Source organism: Microcebus murinus, chromosome 4 (genome assembly GCF_040939455.1).
Source record: "Microcebus murinus isolate Inina chromosome 4, M.murinus_Inina_mat1.0, whole genome shotgun sequence".
Lineage (NCBI taxonomy): Eukaryota > Metazoa > Chordata > Mammalia > Primates > Cheirogaleidae > Microcebus > Microcebus murinus.
In genome coordinates this window covers 59,491,608-59,510,907 of record NC_134107.1, presented here as the reverse complement: position 1 = coordinate 59,510,907, position 19,300 = coordinate 59,491,608, and the positions used below count along the sequence as shown (strand labels likewise).

Genomic DNA, 19,300 nt, shown 5'->3' with positions numbered 1-19,300 from the left:
CATTTCAAAACATTTTGTTTTTCTACACAAGGAAAATCATAGGCTTATTTTGTCATGAAATTAAAGTATGGGATATTCAAATGAGAATTGCTCAATTAATTTTGGAGAGAAGGCAAAGGTACAACTGAAAAAAGTCTTTAGATTTGTAATGATGTCTTACATAGAAGATAATAGTGAATTATTTTGCAATTCTGAGAACTGAACAAGAAGAGAAAGGCTTAAACTGAAAATAGTGAATTTAAGTCAGACATGGAAGAATTTCCTGACTGAAAGGCTTGTAGAAAGAGTGGGTTATAAAATCAACTGGAGAATTTTTTTTTTTTTTCCAAAATAGAGAAATAATTTATTGGAAGAGCTAAAAGTGCCTGGAGAACCAGGAATATACCTGCAGTACTTAACAGATCCCATTTTGTGTTCCATAGAATCAAATTTGATGACTAAATATTCTTGTTTGTTAGTTTTAGTTGGTCTTTTTTTTTTTTTTTTTGAGACAGAATCTCACTTTTGTTGCCCGGGTTAGAGTGCCATGGCGGTACTTAGCTCACAGCAACTTCAAACTCCTGGGTCCAAGCAATCTTCCTGCCTCAGCCTCCCAAGTACTACAGGCATGCACCACCATGCCTGGCTAATTTATATATATATGTGTGTGTTTTTAGTTGGCCAATTAATTAATTTCTTTCTATTTATAGTAGAGACTGGGGTCTCCTGCTCAGGCTGGTTTTGAACTCCTGACCTTGAGCAATCCACCCGCTTAGGCCTCCCAGAGTCCTAGGATTACAGGCGTGAGCCACCATGTCTGGCCTTTTAGTTGGTCTTAATTGCCTCAATGTAACCTTCCTTTTTTTATTTTTTTTTTCTCCCAGAGTGAGAATGAGTCTCTGTTACCCAGGCTGGAGTACAGTAGTACAGTCATAGTTCACTACAGTCTCCAAATCTTGGGCTTAAGTGATCTTCCTGCCTCAGCCTACATTAGGACTACAGGCGCACCACTATACCCACCTAATTTTTTAATTTTTTTGTAGAGACAAAGTCTCCATGTTGCCCAGGCAGGTCCTGAACTCCTGACTTCAAGCGATTCTTCTACCTCAGCCTCCCAAATGCTGGAATTACAGGCATGAGCCACTGTACCTGGTTGCCAGTTATGTTTTAAAATTAGATGTGTCTAATCTTTCTGCAAAAAGGAGTTATTTCAATTACTGAAAGTTTTGTGATCATAAATGAGTATGCTAAAGTATTTTCTTGAGTTGACATTATAAAGGGGCCACCTAAGTAGACTGTACATCGTTTCTCTGGAATTTTGTGGTATCCTCAATACAAGGAGTAGGCAATGGCTATATTGAGATCCTGATTTACTGTTTAGAAAGTCCTTCTTTAAGACAAAATAAAAAATACCTTGAACTAAAATGTAGAATTTATCCTCTATACCAAAGTGATATAATGCCAATTTTAAACTCCGTGAGAGCAAAGGCTCTTTTAGTTACTAATTTCTTGTTTAAAAAAATTGGTGTGCTGTAAAATTTGTTGTTTTACTAGAGTTGGAGGGAGAATATTTTTAAGCTTTTTCTTTCTTGCATTTTAAGTTTTGATTACTTCATTATTGTAATATCTAGAAGTATTTTTCCAAAGTCAAAAATTATTTGCTTAAGATATGCCATGGGGAAAAACTTTAAGATACACATAAAAGGGACTGTAGTCATAGTTTTGAGAAACAAAAAGTTTTCATCTATGTATGATACAGGTGGGCATTTGTGGTTGAGTCTCACACTTGCTTTATTTTCCTTGAAAGCTTGTGTCCAAGAAGTGTGAAGGTTTTTCCTCAACAGACCAACCTAGCTTACCCATTTTACTTTTTCATGATCACAATATATTAAACTTAATTTAATGTAGGTGGATGTATCAATTTTTTCTCTATGGGTAGTGATTTTTGTGTCCTATTTTAAGAAGCTTTTCAATAGCCTGAGTAATGTCTCTCTCCTATTACATATCTTCTATTACATTTTTTAGAGGTTTTATTTTTTGTTTTGCTCTGCCTTTCCCATTTAAGATTATAGTACACTTGAAATTGATTTTTATGTGTACATACTATGAAGCAGATGCCAAGTTTCTTTTAATTCAGAGTGGATTTGTAATTATCCTCATATCATGTATTTAAAAGTCCTTTTCCCCACTGCTCTGCCATGTCACTTTCGTAATAAGCATATATAAATTCATTGGTCTGGTTTTGGGATTTCTGTTCTGATAATTAGTTTGTCTACCCTTGCAACAATACCAAACTATCTTACTATAACTTCATATAAAAATTACTGAATACCCAGAGGGTAGATCCTCCCACCTTATTCTTTGTATTCAAGAGCACCTTGGCAATTAGTCTTTTGCAGTCATGGGGAAGGTTTTTAAATTAGGGCTTCAATTCCTTTTGTAGTCGTGGGACTATTAAGATATTCTTTTTCTCATTTTTCTAGGACTTTGTACATTTCCTCTAATATTTCAAATTTATTAGCACAGATTATTCCTATTATGTCTGTGGGATCTGTAATCTTCCATTAATTAATTTTTAATATTGGTTATTTGTGCATTCTCTTTTCTCTTTTTCTTTAAAAGAAACAAGTTTTGACTCTGTCATCCAGGCTTGAGTGCAGTGGCCCAATCATAGCTCACTGTAGCCTGGAACTCTCTGGGCTCAAGTGATCCTTCCACCTCAGCCTCTCACGTAGCTAGGACTATGGGTACTGGCCACCATGCCCAGCTGAGTTTTTTATTTTTTTGTAGAGATGGGGTCTCACTATGTTGCCTAGGCTGCTTTCAAACTCCTGGCCTCAAGCAATCCTCCTGCCTCAGCCTCCTGAAGTGCTAGGACTACAGGTTTGAGCCACCATGCCCAGCCTCTTGTTTCTCTGGGTTTATTTTGCTGGTCTTTCCCCACTTTTATTTATTTATTTATTTTACTGGTGGGGGGTGTTGTGAGGAGGGGAGGGTTGTTTAGTTTCCTTGTTTTTCTTTTTTTTGTTGTTGTTGAGACACAGTTTCACTCTGTCCCCCTGGGTAGAGTGCAGTGGGATCATTGTAGCTCACTGGATCCTCCAACTCCTGGAGTCAAGCAATCTTTCTGCCTTAGGCTTCTGGGTAGCTTGGGACTATAGGCATGCACCACAATGCCTGGCTGGGTTGTGGAGATGGGGTCTGACTTTTGCTCAGAACTGGTCTTGAGCTCCTGAGCTTAAGCAGTCCTCCTGCCTCTGCCTCTCAGAGTGCTAGGATTACAGGTGTGAACCACCTGGCCTGGCCCTTTCCCACTTATTGAGATACATACATAGCTCATTAATTTTTAGCTTTTCCCTATGAAATATGCTGTATATGATTGTATATAATTATATAAATTTCCTTTTAACTGCTACTATAGTTCTTTTTTGGAAATTTGATATGCACTGTTTTTAATATTCAGTACAGAATGCTTTCTAATTTCTATTGTGACTTTTCCTTTAATCCATTGGTTATTTAGAAGCATATTGTTTTATTTCTAAACACTTGGGAATTTTCTGTTTGCTTTGTATTTTTGATTTTTAGTTTAATTGCACTATGATCAGAAAATATAATTTCATTGTTAATGTTGCTAGGACTTTGTGGCCCCGTATATCATGTCAGTTTTTATAAATATTCCATGTTTGTCTGGAAACAATAATGTATTATGCATATTGTTAGGTGCAGAATTCTATATATGATCACTAGTTTAGTTTATTAATCGTGTGGTTCAAATCTGCTGAGTTCTTATTGAGTTTTTGTCTGTTCTGTTAATTACTGACAGAGTATGTTAAAATTTTGCACTGTGGGGCCGAACGTGATGGCTCATGCCTATAATCCTACCACTCTGGGAGGCCAAGGCGGGCGGATCGTTTGAGCTCAGAAGTTCGAGACCAGCCTAAGCAAGAGCGAGATCCCGTCTCTACTAAAAATGGAAAGAAATAATCTGGACAACTAAAAAATTAGCTGGGCATGGTGGCACATGCCTGTAGTCCCAGCTACTCGGGAGGCTGAGGCAGGAAGATCGCTTGAGCCCAGGAGTTTGAGGTTGCTGTGAGCTAGGCTGACACCACGGCACTCTAGACGGGGCAACAAGAGTGACACTTTATCTCAAAAAAAAAAAAAAAAAAATTTGCACTGTGATTATGGGCTCTGTATGGTTATCCTTGTAGTTCTTCCTAGTTTTATTTTATGTGCTTTAATATCATGTGTATATGAGTTTAAAATTGTTTTATCTTCTTGATGAATTGAACCTTTCATCATCATCAGGTGTTCCTCTTCATTTTTAGTAATACTTTTTACCCTTAATTTTACTTTGATGTTAATATAGGTATACCATCTTACTTTTGGCTAGTGTTTTCACAGTATTTATATTCTTCTATCTTTTTAGTTTCAACTATTTTATGTTTTTAGGTTTCAGATGTGTCTTAATAAACAACAGCTAGTTAGGTTTTATGTTTGTCCAGTTTTATAATAAGTTTTAAAAATTGGAACATTAGGCCAGGCGTGGTGACTCATGCCTGTAATGCTAGCACTCTAGGAGGCCGAAGCGGGTGGATTGCTCAAGGTGAGGAGTTCAAGAGCAGCCTGAGCACGAGCGAGACCCTGTCTCTACTAAAAATGGAAAGAAATTAATTTTGGCTAACTAAATACATATATATATATACATATAAAAAAAATTAGCTGGGCATGGTGGCTCATGCCTGTAGTCCTAGCTGCTCAGGAGGCTGATGCAGAAGGACTGCTTGAGCCCAGGAGTTTGAGGTTGCTGTGAGCTAGGCTGATGCCACGGCACTCTAGCCCAGGCAACAAAGTGAGACTCTGTCTCAAAAAAAAAAAAGAAAGAAAATCATTCCATATTCTTTATTAATTGGAAAGTTATATTTTTTCCTTTTATTTAGTGATTACCCAAGAAGTCGTGTCATGCATTCTTGATTTATCAAAGTCTACAGTTAGTTGATTATTTTATCTTTTTGGACAATTCAAGAACCTTAGAACTTTTCCTTCCTCTCCTCTCCTCTCCTCTCCCCTCCCCTCCCCTCCCCTCCCCTCCCCTCCCCTCCCCTCCCCTCCCCTCCCCTCCCCTCCCCTCCCCTCTCCTCTCCTCCCCTCCCCTCCCCTCCCCCCCCTCTCCTCCCCTCCCCCTCCCCCTCCCCCTCTCCTCCCCCTCTCCTCCCCCCTCTCCTCCCCCCTCTCCTCTCTTCTCCTCTTCTTTTTTTTTTTGAGACAGAGTCACTCTGTTGCCTGGCCTAGAGTGCCGTGGCATCAGCCTTGCTCACAGCAACCTCAAACTCCTGGGCTCAGGCAGTCCTTCTGTTTCAGCCTCTGAGTAACTGGGACTACAGGCATGCGCCACCATGCCCGGCTAAGTTTTTATATATATTTTTTTTAGTTTTCCAGCTAATTTCTTTCTATTTTTTTTTAGTAGATATGGGGTCTCACTCATGCTCAGGCTGGTCTCAAACTCCTGAGCTCAAACAATCCTCCCGCCTTAGCCTCCCAGAGAACTTTTTAACTCTGCTTATCACTCTTCCTCCTGACTTTACTTACTATTATGTATTTTAAGTTTGTGTATTTATGTGCACAAGTATGTGTGTAAAACCCCACAGGACATTATTATTGCCTTTTTTTTTTTTGTAGAGATAGGGTCTTGCCCTTGCTCAGGCTGGTCTTGAACTCCTGAGCTCAAGCTATCCTCCCACCTCAGCCTCCCAGAGTGCTAGGATTACAGGCATGAGCCACCATACCCAGCCAGAGATTACTGTTTCAAATGATAATAATTTAGATTTTTTTTTTTTTTTTTGGTGAGGGAAACTTTTTATTGAAATACAACCTACATATAGAAAAGCATGCAAACTGTAAGTGTACTACTTGAATGAGAAAATTTGCTCGTCATATGAATATGAATATTTTCATTCTTACAAACGTTATTTCTTACTGTAAATTAGTAAATTTGACCTCTTTTTTTTTTTTAAAGATAGGGGATCTTACTATGTTGCCCAGGCTGGCCTTGAACTTCTGGGCTTAATGATCCTTCCACCTCAACCTCCCAATTAGTTCAGACTGCAGGCATGCACCACCTTGTTAGGCTGACCTTATCATTTTATATCTCAGTTTCTTTTTTTTTTTGTTTTTTGTTTTTTTTTTTTTTGAGACAGAGTCTCGCTTTGTTGTCCAAGCTAGAGTGAGTGCCGTGGCGTCAGCCTAGCTAACAGCAACCTCAAACTCTTGGGCTCGAGCGATCCTTCTGCCTCAGCCTCCCGAGTAGCTGGGACTACAGGCATGCGCCACCATGCCCGGCTAATTTTTTATATATATATCAGTTGGCCAATTCATTTCTTTCTATTTATAGTAGAGACGGGGTCTCGCTCTTGCTCAGGCTGGTTTTGAACTCCTGACCTTGAACAATCCGCCCGCCTCGGCCTCCCAGAGAGCTAGGATTACAGGCGTGAGCCACCGCGCCCGGCCTATATCTCAGTTTCTTGAGCTTGATTTTATAAGTATGTTCTCATGAGATGTATCCACTTTCCTATTTCTAAGACTACAAGGCTGCTGTTGTAACCTAGACTCTGGACCATATTAACTGCCTAAGGTAGTGAATGATGTCTACTTGGTAGTTTCTTTTCATTGATTGATTAATTCATTCAGTGCCAGACAGGAACTGACACTGAATATAGCTATAAACAAGGCAAATAAAGTTCTTGTTTCTCATCTTAGCATTTGTAATTGGGAGAGATAAACTAATAAATAAATATGTGAACAAGATAATTTGAGACTTAAGTGTTTGAATGAAATAACACTGATAAAGTGAGTTTTAAGCTAGTAGTGAGTCTTACAGTAGTATGAATTTTGAACTTTTCATTGGTCTTTTTTTGAGGGTACAGATTATTTTGACTCATCTTTTTATCCTTATGATACATAAAGTATGTTAACTTTGTTGTTGAAATAAAAGCCCTGCTGCCATCTAAAATACTTGTAGAGATACAATCATAGGCTGAATGTAATTTTAAAAGATAATTTTGTGGTTTTTTTCCCTTCAGGCAGAACCATATCTGATATCAAATTTGTAAGCTTATAACGTAATCAGGAAAGAAAATTCCACAAAATTATATTATGTGCGTAAAAGCTCAGAGGCTCCAAAGTATATGGTATGCTTGGAGAATAATAGCTTTTCATGATTGACAAAGTTTATGTTTGTCAAGAGTAGGAAATGAAACTAGAGGCTAGACTCAAGTTTGATTGTAAAGGTCCTTGAATAGGTGTCAGAGAATTTTACCATTATCTTATGGATCCTGGGGAGCCCCAGAATGTTTTTTTTTTTTTTTTTTTTTTGAGACAGAGTCTTAATCTGTTGCCCAGGCTAGAGTGCCATGGCATCAGGGTACCTCACAGCAACCTCAAACCCCTGAGCTCAAGCGATCCTCTTGCCTCAGCCTCCCGGGTAACTGGGACTACAGGCACGCGCCACTGCACCCGGTTAATTTTTTCTATTTTTAGTTGTTTGGCTAATTTCTTTGTATTTTTAGTAGAGACAGGGTCTTGCTCTTGCTCAGGCTGGTCTCGAACTCCTGAGCTCAAGCAATCCTCCCTCCTTGGCCTCCCAGAGTGCTAGGATTACAGGTGTGAGCCACCGCCCCAGCCTTAGAATGTTTTATAAATTGAGAAAAGATACCTGTGGTAGTATGCAGGTTGGATACTGAGCAGTACTTCCTTCTCTTGTTCACTCTCTTGTGTATGTACATGTTCATTTTCTTTAGTGAATTATAAACTCCTTTTAGATCAGGGTCTTACACATATTTCCTTTTACATTCTTATCCTCCAACCTCCTTACTCCCTAGCATTTAATAGTTTTAGAATGAAGTGAAACATAAATAGTAGCCATCCAAGCATTAAAATATTTGTTTACTTTTCATTTATCTTTGGTAAGAGTAGTTTAGTAATGGGTCTTTACCTTTATGTATCTTTCTTCAACTTTTATATAGTTAAAATTTTTTTATATAAACATCTGTGTGCAGAGGGTTTTTGTTTGTTTTTGTTTTCTTGTGGAGGTTTTTGTGTGGGCATACATTTTCAGCTCCTTTGGGTAAATACCAAGGAGCACAGTTGCTGGATCATATGGTAAGAGTATGTTTCATTTTGTAAGGTAAATATTTTGTTTTTACTTTGGATGTTTGTATTTCATCATCCTGGAAACTCATATAATGGATCTAATAAATATTGTAAAGAAATAAAGTATCTTTATTAAAAAACAACTGTTGAGCCATAGATGTAAAGTTACTTATTTCAACAAATATTCTGTACAACTGAATTCATGTTCTGCATTTTCAAATGTGATTGTTAAGTATAGTTGTAGTTTTTGTTTTTTGTTTTTTTATGGGGAGGGGTTAAGGAGAAACAGTCTATTCAGTTTAGGTGTTTTAGAGGAAGGCTACTAGATTTTTAAATTTTAGTGTTATTGACTAGGTGAGCTACATTGAAGTAGCATTAGCTTGGTTTAATTGATTTTCTATTTTGCTACAGAATTGCATCATCTAGGTGAGATGTCCTTTGCAATATGATATTGCAGTGAGATTTGCTTGCAGCGGAGCTTTTTTGCTGTGATCCCTAGGTACTTTTCTTAGCTGTCTTTGTTAACCATGGTGGAATAATGACTACAGATGTTTTTTTTTTCGTAACTTTGTTATTAAAATCATAGCATATGATTTAAACTGCTATTATCATAGCACATTAATCTTTTATAGTGGCCTATTACTGTTGGGAAAAGTTAGAAAATATAAATATCTAATTGGTCTGATTTAGTACTATCTGACCACTGTAACTAAGAATTATGAAACATCATAACTTGTCATATAGACAGAAAGATTGTAGAATAATTGAGGCTTTTCCTTTTATGCAAATAGTTAATACATTTGCATACATTTCTTATATTTCTCCAATCCTAGGTATCCTTCAAGAGTATATTATGGGAGGAGTTACTTTACCACTTACAGAAATTATCTCCTAAGTTAGTATCCCTCAGTTTTCTTTTCTTTTTTTTTTTTTTTTTTTTTTTGAGACAGAGTCTCGCTTTGTTGCCCAGGCTAGAGTGAGTGCTGTGGTGTCAGCCTAGCTCACAGCAACCTCAAACTCCTGGCTCAAGCAATCCTCCTGCCTCAGCCTCCCAAGTAGCTGGGACTACGGGCATTCGCCACCATGCCCAGCTAATTTTTTGTATATATATTAGTTGGCCAATTAATTTCTTTCTATTTATAGTAGAGACGGGGTCTCGCTCTTGCTGGTTTTGAACTCCTGACCTTGAGCAATCCGCCCGCCTCGGCCTCCCAGAGAGCTAGGATTATAGGCGTGAGCCACCGCGCCCGGCAGTATCCCTCAGTTTTCTTGAGGCCCAATAATTATTAATACTTTCTCTAACCTTTAATAATCAGCCACTTTTAGCTTTTCTTTTATTTATCTTTGGTATTCCAATATAGGATTTTTTTTGAGACAAAGTCTCGCTTTGTTGCTCAGGCTTGCATGAGTGCCGTTGCGTCAGCCTAGCTCACAGCAACCTCAAACTCCTGGGCTCAAGCAATCCTACTGCCTCAGCCTCCCGAGTGGCTGGGACTACAGGCATGTGCCACCATGCCCGGCTAATTTTTTCTATATATATTAGTTGGCCAATTAATTTCTTTCTATTTATAGTAGAGACGGGGTCTGGCTCTTGCTCAGGCTGGTTTTGAACTCCTAACCTCGAGCAATCCACCTGCCTCAGACTCTCAGAGTGCTAGGATTACAGGCGTGAGCCATCGCGCCAGAATTCCAATATTGGATTTTTTAAAAAAATCCCCCATAATTTTTTTTGTTACAAGGTTTTTAAAAAAATAGTAAGAGTTAAGTGGCATTAACTATATTCACATTGTGGTATAACCATCACTCCTATACATTTTTCATAACAGCTTTACTGACAAAAAATTTACATACCATGTAATTCACCCATTTCAAGTGTACAATTCAGTGATTTTTAGTATATTCACAGAGTTGTGCAACCTCCAAAAGAATCCCAAATCTCTTAGCCTTCGCTACGGCAATGATGGCAATTTCCATACTCTTCCCCAGTCATAAGCAACCACTAATGTATTTTTTGGCTCTGTGTATTTGCCTATTCTAAAGATTTCTTATAAATGGAATCTTATAATATGTGATCTTTAGTGACTGGCTTCTTTCATTGGTGTTGTGTTTTCAGAGTTCAGTATTTTTGTAGCATATATCAGCACTTCATTCCTTTTTATGGCTGAATAGTATTTCATTGCATAGATTTGCCATATTTTGTGTATTCATTCATCAATTGATGGATGTTTGATTTGTTTCTACTCTTTGGCTGTTATGAATAGTGCATACCATATGTTATACTAGTTGCATCATTTAGTTCAGATTATTTTAAAATTTTCATTTAGATTTCTTCTTGAATCTACTTTATTTCCAAACATTTCAGAATTTTCCAGATATCTTTTAGTTATAAATTTCTCATTTAGTTTCACTGAAGGCATAGAACATGTTTCAGATTTTTAGATTAGGGATACTCATGTATAACACACATATCCTGAAATCTGAAACACATCTGGTCCCAAATACTTTTTTTACAAATCACAGCAAATTTATTACTCAATATCCAGTGCCACATTATAGCACCCTCACCTTCCCCCTCAGCCTGGCCTGAGGGTACACCCAATACAGAAAAAACCAAAAGTAAATCCAGATCCCTGCTCCTCTGGAAGAAGGGGCCTTGGCCAGGAAGCACCTTCCACAGACCCCAGCAGACGGGTGAGTGGACCCCTCTGTGGCCAGAGAGTGAGGTTCCAGGCTCCAACAACAGAGAGAACCTGCAGGCAGGAGAAGGGGCAAAGGCCTGTGTCTGTGGGGAGGAAGAGTGGGAGGAAAGGGCACTGCCTGAGGAGACCAGTAGTCTGGTCATCCTGCAGATGCACTCAGGAGCTTCCAGGCAGCAGGGGCCTGCCCTTAGCTGGTTTGCGCTTCAACAGCTTGTGAGACAGCCAGTCCAGCCCATCTTACTGGCCTGGCACAGGTGAACTGGACGTATCATGTGCAGCTGTGTAAGTGTTGTAGCTCCAGCTTGTCAGCTCACGCATTGGCATAGCATTGGGTATGTTCTGCTTGTTGGCAAACACCAGCAGTATTGCATCCCACAGCTTATCGTCCTGCAGCATCTTCTGAAGCTCATCAGCAGATTCCTGGACCCACTCCCAGTCATTACTGTCTACCATGAAGATGAGGCCCTGGGTGTACTGGAAGAAGTGCTGCCACAGAGGCCAAGTCTTGTTCTGGCCTCCTACGTCCCAGACTGTGAAACAGATGTTCTCATATTCCACTATGTTTCTACATTGAAGCCTATGGTTGGGGTGGTGGAGACAGTCTCCCCCAAATTTAGTTTGTATAGAATTATGGTCTTGCCAGCCTTATTCAAACTAACCATGAGAATCTGCATCTGGAACTGGGGGTAGGAAAGCGGGCACCTGGTCTCAAGAATTTTGGATAAGCAATTATCAAACTGTAGTTGTCTTGTTCTACCTAATTTTACTGAGAAAACTTATTTATTTATTTATTTAATTTATTTAGTTTTAAGACAAGGTCTCACTCTGTTGCCTATGTGAGAGTATGGTGGCATCATCATAGCTCACTGCAACCTCAAACTCATGGGCTCAAGCAATCCTCTTGCCTCAGCCTCCTAAGTAGCTGGTACTACAGGCACAGGCTATCTTGGCCAGCTAATTTTTTTAATTTTTTGATAGAGAGGGGGATCTCCATCTTGTTCAGACTGGCCTCAAGCAATCCTCCCATTGTGGCCTCCCAAAGTGCTAGGGTTACAGACATGAGCCACCACAACTGGCTGAAAACTTACCATTTAGTTTTTTTCTCCTAGCTTTTGGATTTTTACTATTAGAAATTACTTTGCTTTTGTTTACTTATTAAAGGGTTAATTTTTCTTGATTATAATGGATGAGTATTTTTACTTTAGCAAAATTGGAATAATAAAATCAGACAGCTTTTTTTAAACTTGATTTTTACATTAAAATATTTTCAACCATTTTTTATTGCACTAAGATTTCTGTATAAAAAATTTGAATAGGGTCCAGGCATGGTGGCTCACCCCTGTAATCCTAGCATTCTGGGAGGCCGAGGCGGGAGGATTGCTCAAGATCAGCAGTTCGAAACCAGCCTGAGCAAGAGTGAGACCCCGTCTCTACTATAAATAGAAACAAATTAATTGGCCAACTAAAAATATACATAAAAAATAGCCGGGCATGGTAGTGCATGCCTGTAGTCTTAGCTACTCGGGAGGCTGAGACAGAAGGATCGTTTGAGCCCAGGAATTTGAGGTTGCTGTTAGCTAGGCTGATGCTACTGCATTCTAGCCAGGGCAACAGAATAAGACTCTGTCTCAAAAAAAAAAAAAAAAAAATTGAATAGGTGCATAATGTTGTGGACCTTATGAATGTGTCATAATTTTAAGTAACCATGGCCCTGTTTAAAAGTAGGCTGTTTCTAAATGTTACTGTTATAAATAGTATTATAGTGAGCAACCTTACACCTAAATATTTGTGCACATCTCTAATTATTTTTTTTGGATGCCTGTTAGATCATACTACATGCTGGATTTCACTGCATGTTACTATTTTTGATAAATACTACCAAGTGGCCCAAAAAGTCCACCCATAGAGTATGAATGTGTCTATTTTCTAGTAGCTTTACTAATAGTGGAATTTGAAATAAAATGCCCAAAATGTTTCTACCATTTTAAATAACAAAAAGTAGTTAGATGACCTAACACTACTACAGTGCTACCATTTAGCACTGATAGCCTTTGTTACTGTTACAGTCAGCATTCATTCATTCATTCATTCTGTTAAATTTCTTGTATTGTGGAAGGGTCTTGCTAATCTCTGCTTCCATCTCTTTGGCTTTCTCTTCTGTCTCTTCTGTATCCAAATTTCCCTCTTAAAGGGCCACCAGTCATTGGATTAGGACACACCCTAATCAAAAATGACTGTATTTTAACTTGATTATATTAATTTAAAATAGGCAAAACCTAATTTCCAAGTAAGATAACATTCACAGGTTCCAGGTTGACATGAATTTTGGTGGCATAGTATTCAACCCAATTTGGTAGCCTCTTGGAGAGGGAGGAAGGCATAGTTGGGATGTTTATAGGTGTTGGAGTGTTGGGGTCTGATTTAAGATGGCTTTGTTTTTTGTTTTTTTTTGAGACAGAGTCTCACTTTGTTGCCCAGGCTAGAGTGAGTGCCGTGGCGTCAGCCTAGCTCACAGCAACCTCAGTCTCCTGGGCTCAAGCAGTCCTCCTGCCTCAGCCTCCCGAGAAGCTGGGACTACAGGCATGTGCCACCATGCCCGGCTAATTTTTTATATATATATATATTAGTTGGCCAATTAATTTCTTTCTATTTTTATAGTAGAGACGGGGTCTCGCTCTTGCTCAAGCTGGTTTCGAACTCCTGACCTCGAGCAATCCACCCGCCTCGGCCTCCCAGAGTGCTAGGATTACAGGGTTTTTGATTTTTGAGACAGAGTCTTGCTGTGTTGCCTAGGTAAGAGTGCAGTGATGTGGTCATAGCTCACTGCAACCTCCAACTGCTGCACTCACGTGGTCTTTCTGCCTCAGCCTCCCAAGCAGCTGGGACTAAGGCATGTTCCACCAAGCCTAGCTAATTTTTAAATTTTTTGTGGAGACAAGGTCTCACCTCTTTGCTCAGGCTGATCTTGAGTGATTCTCCTGCCGTGGCCACCCAAAGTGCTAGGATTGTAGCTGTGAAACCAGTGTGCTCAGCCTTGTTTTGTTTTATCTGTGTTACCCAGGCTGGAGGGCAGTGGCACAATCATAGCTCACTGTAGCCTCAAATTTACAGACTCAAGGAATCTCCTTTGATTTTGGTTCTTATTTTAATTTTCCATCTTAATTCCTCTATTAATTTTTCAGTTACTCTTTTTTTGTATAGTTTTTAGTAGTTGTGCTATGGCTTGCAATATGCATCATTAGCCTCTTACAGCAGTCTGTAATGTACTATTCACATAAACTATAGAAGGCTTGCACGCTTTGTTGCCCAGGCTAGAGTGAGTGCCATGGCATTGACCTAGCTCACAACAACGTCAAACTCCTGGGCTCAAGCAATCCTTTTGCCTCAGCCTCCCGAGTAGCTGGAACTACAGGCATGCACCACCATGCCTGGCTAAATTTTTTTGTATATGTATTTTTAGTTGGCCAATTAATTTCTTTCTGTTTATAGTAGAGACGGGGTCTCACTCTTGCTCTGGCTGGTTTCGAACTCCTGACCTCGAGCAATCTGCCCACCTGGGCCTCCCAGAGTGTTAGGTGGCCTGGCCTCCTCCTGTCCTTTGTGTTATGGTTTTCATGTATTACATCTATGTGCTACAAACTCTATAATACATTAATTTTTAATTTAAAACATTTATATGTCTTAAATAAATTAAAAGAAATTATATAGTCTGTATTTACCATTTATGATTACCATTTATAGTGTAATTTACCTGAATAAATCCTTTTAACTTTTTTGTGTACAAATTTCCTGGCAAGGAATTCTCTTGTTTTATATGCAAGTCTTTATTTAACCTTCATTTTTGAAAGGTAATTCATGGGAAAAAAGTATTTTTAGGTTGAAAAACTTTCTTTCAGCAATTTAAAAATGTCATTCTATTGTCTTCTGTTCTCATTTTGTCTGTGAAGTTAGTGAAAATTTGTATTCATTATCCCTCCACAGCCCCCCATCCTCCTCCCCATGTGTAATGTGTTTTTCCCTGGCTGTTTTCAAGGTTTTCTCTTTATCCATGGGTTTTAGCTATTTGTCAAGGTGTGATTTTCTTCCTGTTTATCCTGCTTGGAGTTCATTATGTTTCTTGGATCAGTAAGTTGTCTTTCACTGTAATTGGAAAGTTTTCGGCTATTATTTCTATAAATATTTTTTCCTCATTTTCTTTTGTCTTATCCTCCTGGAACTCTAATTATACATATGTTAGATTACTTGATCTGTATTCAGCTTCATTTATTCTTTCCTCTGCCATCTCTAGTGTGGTATTAAGTTTAAACAGTTACTTTTCTTTAACAATTACTGTAATTACCTAGAGTTTACATTTGGTTCTTTTTTCTCATTTCTATTTCTATGGAGATTTTCCTTCTGTTCATTTATGTGTATATCTTTCTTTAAGTCAGAGAACATTATCTGTGATAGCTGCTTTAAATCCTTGCCTGCTAACTGTAACATCTAGGTAATCTCAGAGCCTGTTTCTAACTTTTATTCTTGAGTATAAGTTATATTTTTTGTTTCTTTGCATATCTACTAATTTTTTATGAATACTGGACATTATGAAAAATACATACAGAGACTTTGGATTTTGTAGTTCTTCTAAAGAGTTTTTTTTCCACCTAGAAGACAATAAATTTGGTTTCAAACTCTAAATTCCCTTTTGGAGGACAGTAGCTAAAGTCTCTTCTCAATTCTTTCAACATCCAGTTGCTACTTTTTTTGGTGGGAACCCTGAAGCCTCCCTAACATGTCCTCATACTTAATTTAAGAAATCAGCCAAGGATTTTGACGTGTTTTAATTGCAGATTGTGCAGTTCACCCTCTTTGTAGCTCCCTCCCTCCCCTTTCCTCAAACATTTTAACTGTTCTGCAAGCCCTGCACTTTGTCCTGTGATTTTTCAAGCCATCTAGGTTTTGGGTTTCTGCTTTGAGAAACACATGGATTGGGTAGTGTTTCTGCAGATTTTATAGACTGACAAATCTCACCCTTTGCCATTTTTCCTTTAAAGATATAGCCCCTTTCATTTTCTGTTTTCTTATCGCTTGTGTTCAGGTTCTTGAAAACCTGAAGACTGGGTAGGTGGTGCAACATAGCTCTTATGTAATTGTGGCCATGCTACTTTTAGAAATACATACAACATGCTGGGTACAGTGGCTCATGCCTAGAATCATAGCACTTTGGGAGGCTGAGGTGGGAGGATTGCTGGAGACCAGGAGTTTGAGACCAGCCTGAGCACGAGGAAAACTGCCATCTCTACCAAACAAAAAAGGAAGAAAGAAAGAAAGAAATTAGCCAGGTGTAGTGGTGCATGCCTGTAGTCCCAGAAACTTGGGAGGCTGAGGCAGGAGGAATGCTCTAGCCCAGGAATTTGAAACTGCAGTGAGCAATGATGATGCCATTGCACTCTAGCCTGGGAGACAGAGCAAGATCCTGTCTTAAAAAATATATATATATAAAATAAATATATAAATATATAAAACAAAAGAAAGTAGTATATTGGGAAGAACATAATCTTTGGTTAAAAATTTAGTGTAATCACATTTTTGCAGAGAACTAACTGATTAAACCTGGGCAGTCTACTAAACTTCTCTGAGCTTTTTACCTTTTCTTGAAAAATGGAATTTCTTCTCTTGTAAGCATTATCATAAACACCTAGGTATGTGATACATACACTTTTATAAAAAACATGATAAATTTTACCTTTTTTTTGTGTGTGTTATTCTGCATGAATATTAAATGCCATAACCTTGCCCTTACAATCCATAGAGACTTAATGTATAGTTCTTGTATTTAACAGAGGTCATTGTCATTGGGCATCTTTTAAAATAAGTATATTGTTAACTTTATTGTGTTTTATAATAGCAGTATTTATAATGAAATCACTTATTTAATTAAAAATAATGTCTACTTTGAATATCCCTGGATAATACATTGTTTACCTTTTAGAAAAGTGTTAGGTGTCAATTCAGTGAACATTTGCTTTTCACTTAGTATGATGTTCCAAGCATTCTGTTAAGCTCTGATGGTATGGAGTAAACAAGACAAATATGGAGCTTGTAGTTTAGCAGGAAAAACAAATATCAAGCAAATCATCACTAGTTTGCATAATATTTTACAGTAGGTTTGGGGATGAATAAAAACAATAAATTTATAAGGACTCCATATTGGAGAATCATATTCAAAATGCTTAATACTGAATTCTTAACCCTTTGAATAAAAAACTATTTTTAACAAACAAGCTATTTTGTATTTATTACCTATTTTATATACTCCTTTGGTTTTCCCGTACTCTTTCCTCTCTGGAAATTGCATAATGCTTTTTTTCTCTTCATATTTTCATATTTAATTTTCACAGATTGAGATCAATGTTAAATAATATTAGTATGTATTTTATATTGTTCCTGACTTTACTGTGAATAGTTCTAGAGTTTTGCCTTTAAGCACATATTCTTTTTTTTTTTTTTAAACCTTTGACTGAGATAAGTACATATTCTTATATGTGAAAATATTTTGGAGAAACATATACCAAAGTTTTACTTTTTTTTTTTTTTTTTTTTTTTTTTTTTTATCATGAGTTGTAGCAAGTATATACCAAAGTTTTAACATTGATTATATTCTATATGGGTGGTAAGATACAGGAAATTTTCACCTTGTTCTTTTTTTTTATAAATATATAATTGTTGGCCAATTAATTTCTTTCTGTTTGTAGTAGAGACAGGGTCTCACTCTTGCTCAGGCTGGTTTCGAACTCCTGACCTCGAGCAATCCGCCCGCCTCAGCCTCCCAGAGTGCTAGCATTACAGGCGTGAGCCACCGCGCCCGGCCTTCACCTTGTTCTTGATCTTTTCTGTACTACCTACTTCACAACATGCATTTTGTTTTTTTAAGTAAAAAAATGTTGGGATTTTTCAAAACAATAAAAACTATATGTACTATTTACTAGTAAAGAAGTGCGTAGGTCAACTCATTGCTTCATAAGGAGGCTTCTTCCCAAACATTAGTTTTCTTTTGGTTAGTGTCTAGGGAAACTATAACTCTTCTCTTCTGCTATTTTAGGCTCTGCAGAATAAGACATTTGGGGGTAGATAATTTTCTGGGGCTCTTCTGTTTGGCTCTGTTTTTTTTTTTTTTTTTCCCCTCTCACGTTTTCATATGGCATATGAACAGAGGGAAATGTAGAAGCCAGAATCTGGTCTCTAAAAACTGGACTGAAATCAAAAGTTACTTAAGTCTGGGTGTGGTGGCTCATGCCTATAATCCTAGCACTCTGGGAGGCCAAAGCAAGAGGATCATTCAAGGTCAGGAGTTCGAAACCAGCCTGAGCAAGTTCGAAACCATCTCTACTAAAAACAGAAAGAAACTAATTGGCCAACTAAATAATATATAGAAATAATTATCTGGGCATGGTGGTGCATGCCTGTAGTCCCAGCTACTCAGGAGGCTGAGGCAGGAGGATTGCTTGAGCCCAGGAGTTTGAGGTTGCTGTGAGCTAAGCTGACACCACAGCACTCTAGCCTGGTCAGAGTGAGACTCTGTCTCAAAAAAGTTTACATAAATTCATACTAAAATATGAATGACTATGTATGGTTTTTATCCTCCCAAAAAGTATTTCCATTTTGGGGAGCATTAGGAATGTTCATTTACCCAGTTCCTTTCTAATTGATATAATTTCTTGAATTCATTTAGTATTTATTTTTTCTGTGCCAAGCTACTGGAGAAATAGAAAAGTAATCAGATATGTTTTTTGCCCTTGAAAAGTGTGCTCATTGGAGAAGAATTGCTAGCATTCCACTATTTTTGCCTGGTGGTACTTTCCTGTGTATTAACCTAAAACTATCAGTGCAAAGCAAAATTATGAATCTTTGAGCTTGTCCAACCTGAGAAATGGTGAGATCTATTTGATCTTGAGATAAGTTTCAAAACATCTTCCTGTGTTACTTCTTTCTCTCTCTTAAACAGCCTAGTTCTTCTAGCCCTCATACTTCTCCTAGGATTCTGTCTTTTGTCTTTTAGTTCTTATGGATTGTACTTTGATTTGCTAAATGAAATGGACCTGAGCCTCCATGAGTTCTTTTTATTAGGACTCAAGTAAATAATCTGCTTCGCCTTTTGTAAATTAAGAATGTTAACATAATTATTTTTCTCCATTTTGTTTCTTCATTTTCCTCAACTCTTAACTATTATAAATACTCTTTGCCTGTGCTCTTAATTTGAGAGATTGTTATCTGTTATTAGAGAAAGCCATGTTGACAAATGGGGCTATATGATTTTAAATTAGTGTTAGAACCATTACAGAATTTATTATAATTGTAGTTCTCTGTAGAATTGCCTGAGAACCCAATACAATGTGTTCACCGAGCAAATCTCTTTTTTTCTTTTCATTTCAGTTGGAAAGACATCCTTGATCACCAGATTCATGTATGACAGTTTCGACAATACTTACCAGGTA

General features: G+C 37.8%; 1 protein-coding gene and 1 pseudogene across 2 annotated transcripts in view; one reads left to right on the top strand and one right to left on the bottom strand.

Annotated features, from left to right (window-relative positions):
* RAB6A (RAB6A, member RAS oncogene family) overlaps positions 1–19,300 on the top strand; it is an 80,227-nt gene that overhangs the window by 8,966 nt on the left and 51,961 nt on the right. For both annotated transcript variants that reach the window (XM_012745039.3, XM_012745038.3), the window contains exon 2: positions 19,239–19,297. In XM_012745039.3, the coding sequence (XP_012600493.1) occupies positions 19,239–19,297 (59 nt within the window). The remainder of the gene's footprint in view (positions 1–19,238; positions 19,298–19,300) is intronic.
* Positions 10,983–11,500, bottom strand: LOC142870435 (ADP-ribosylation factor 5 pseudogene; annotated as a pseudogene).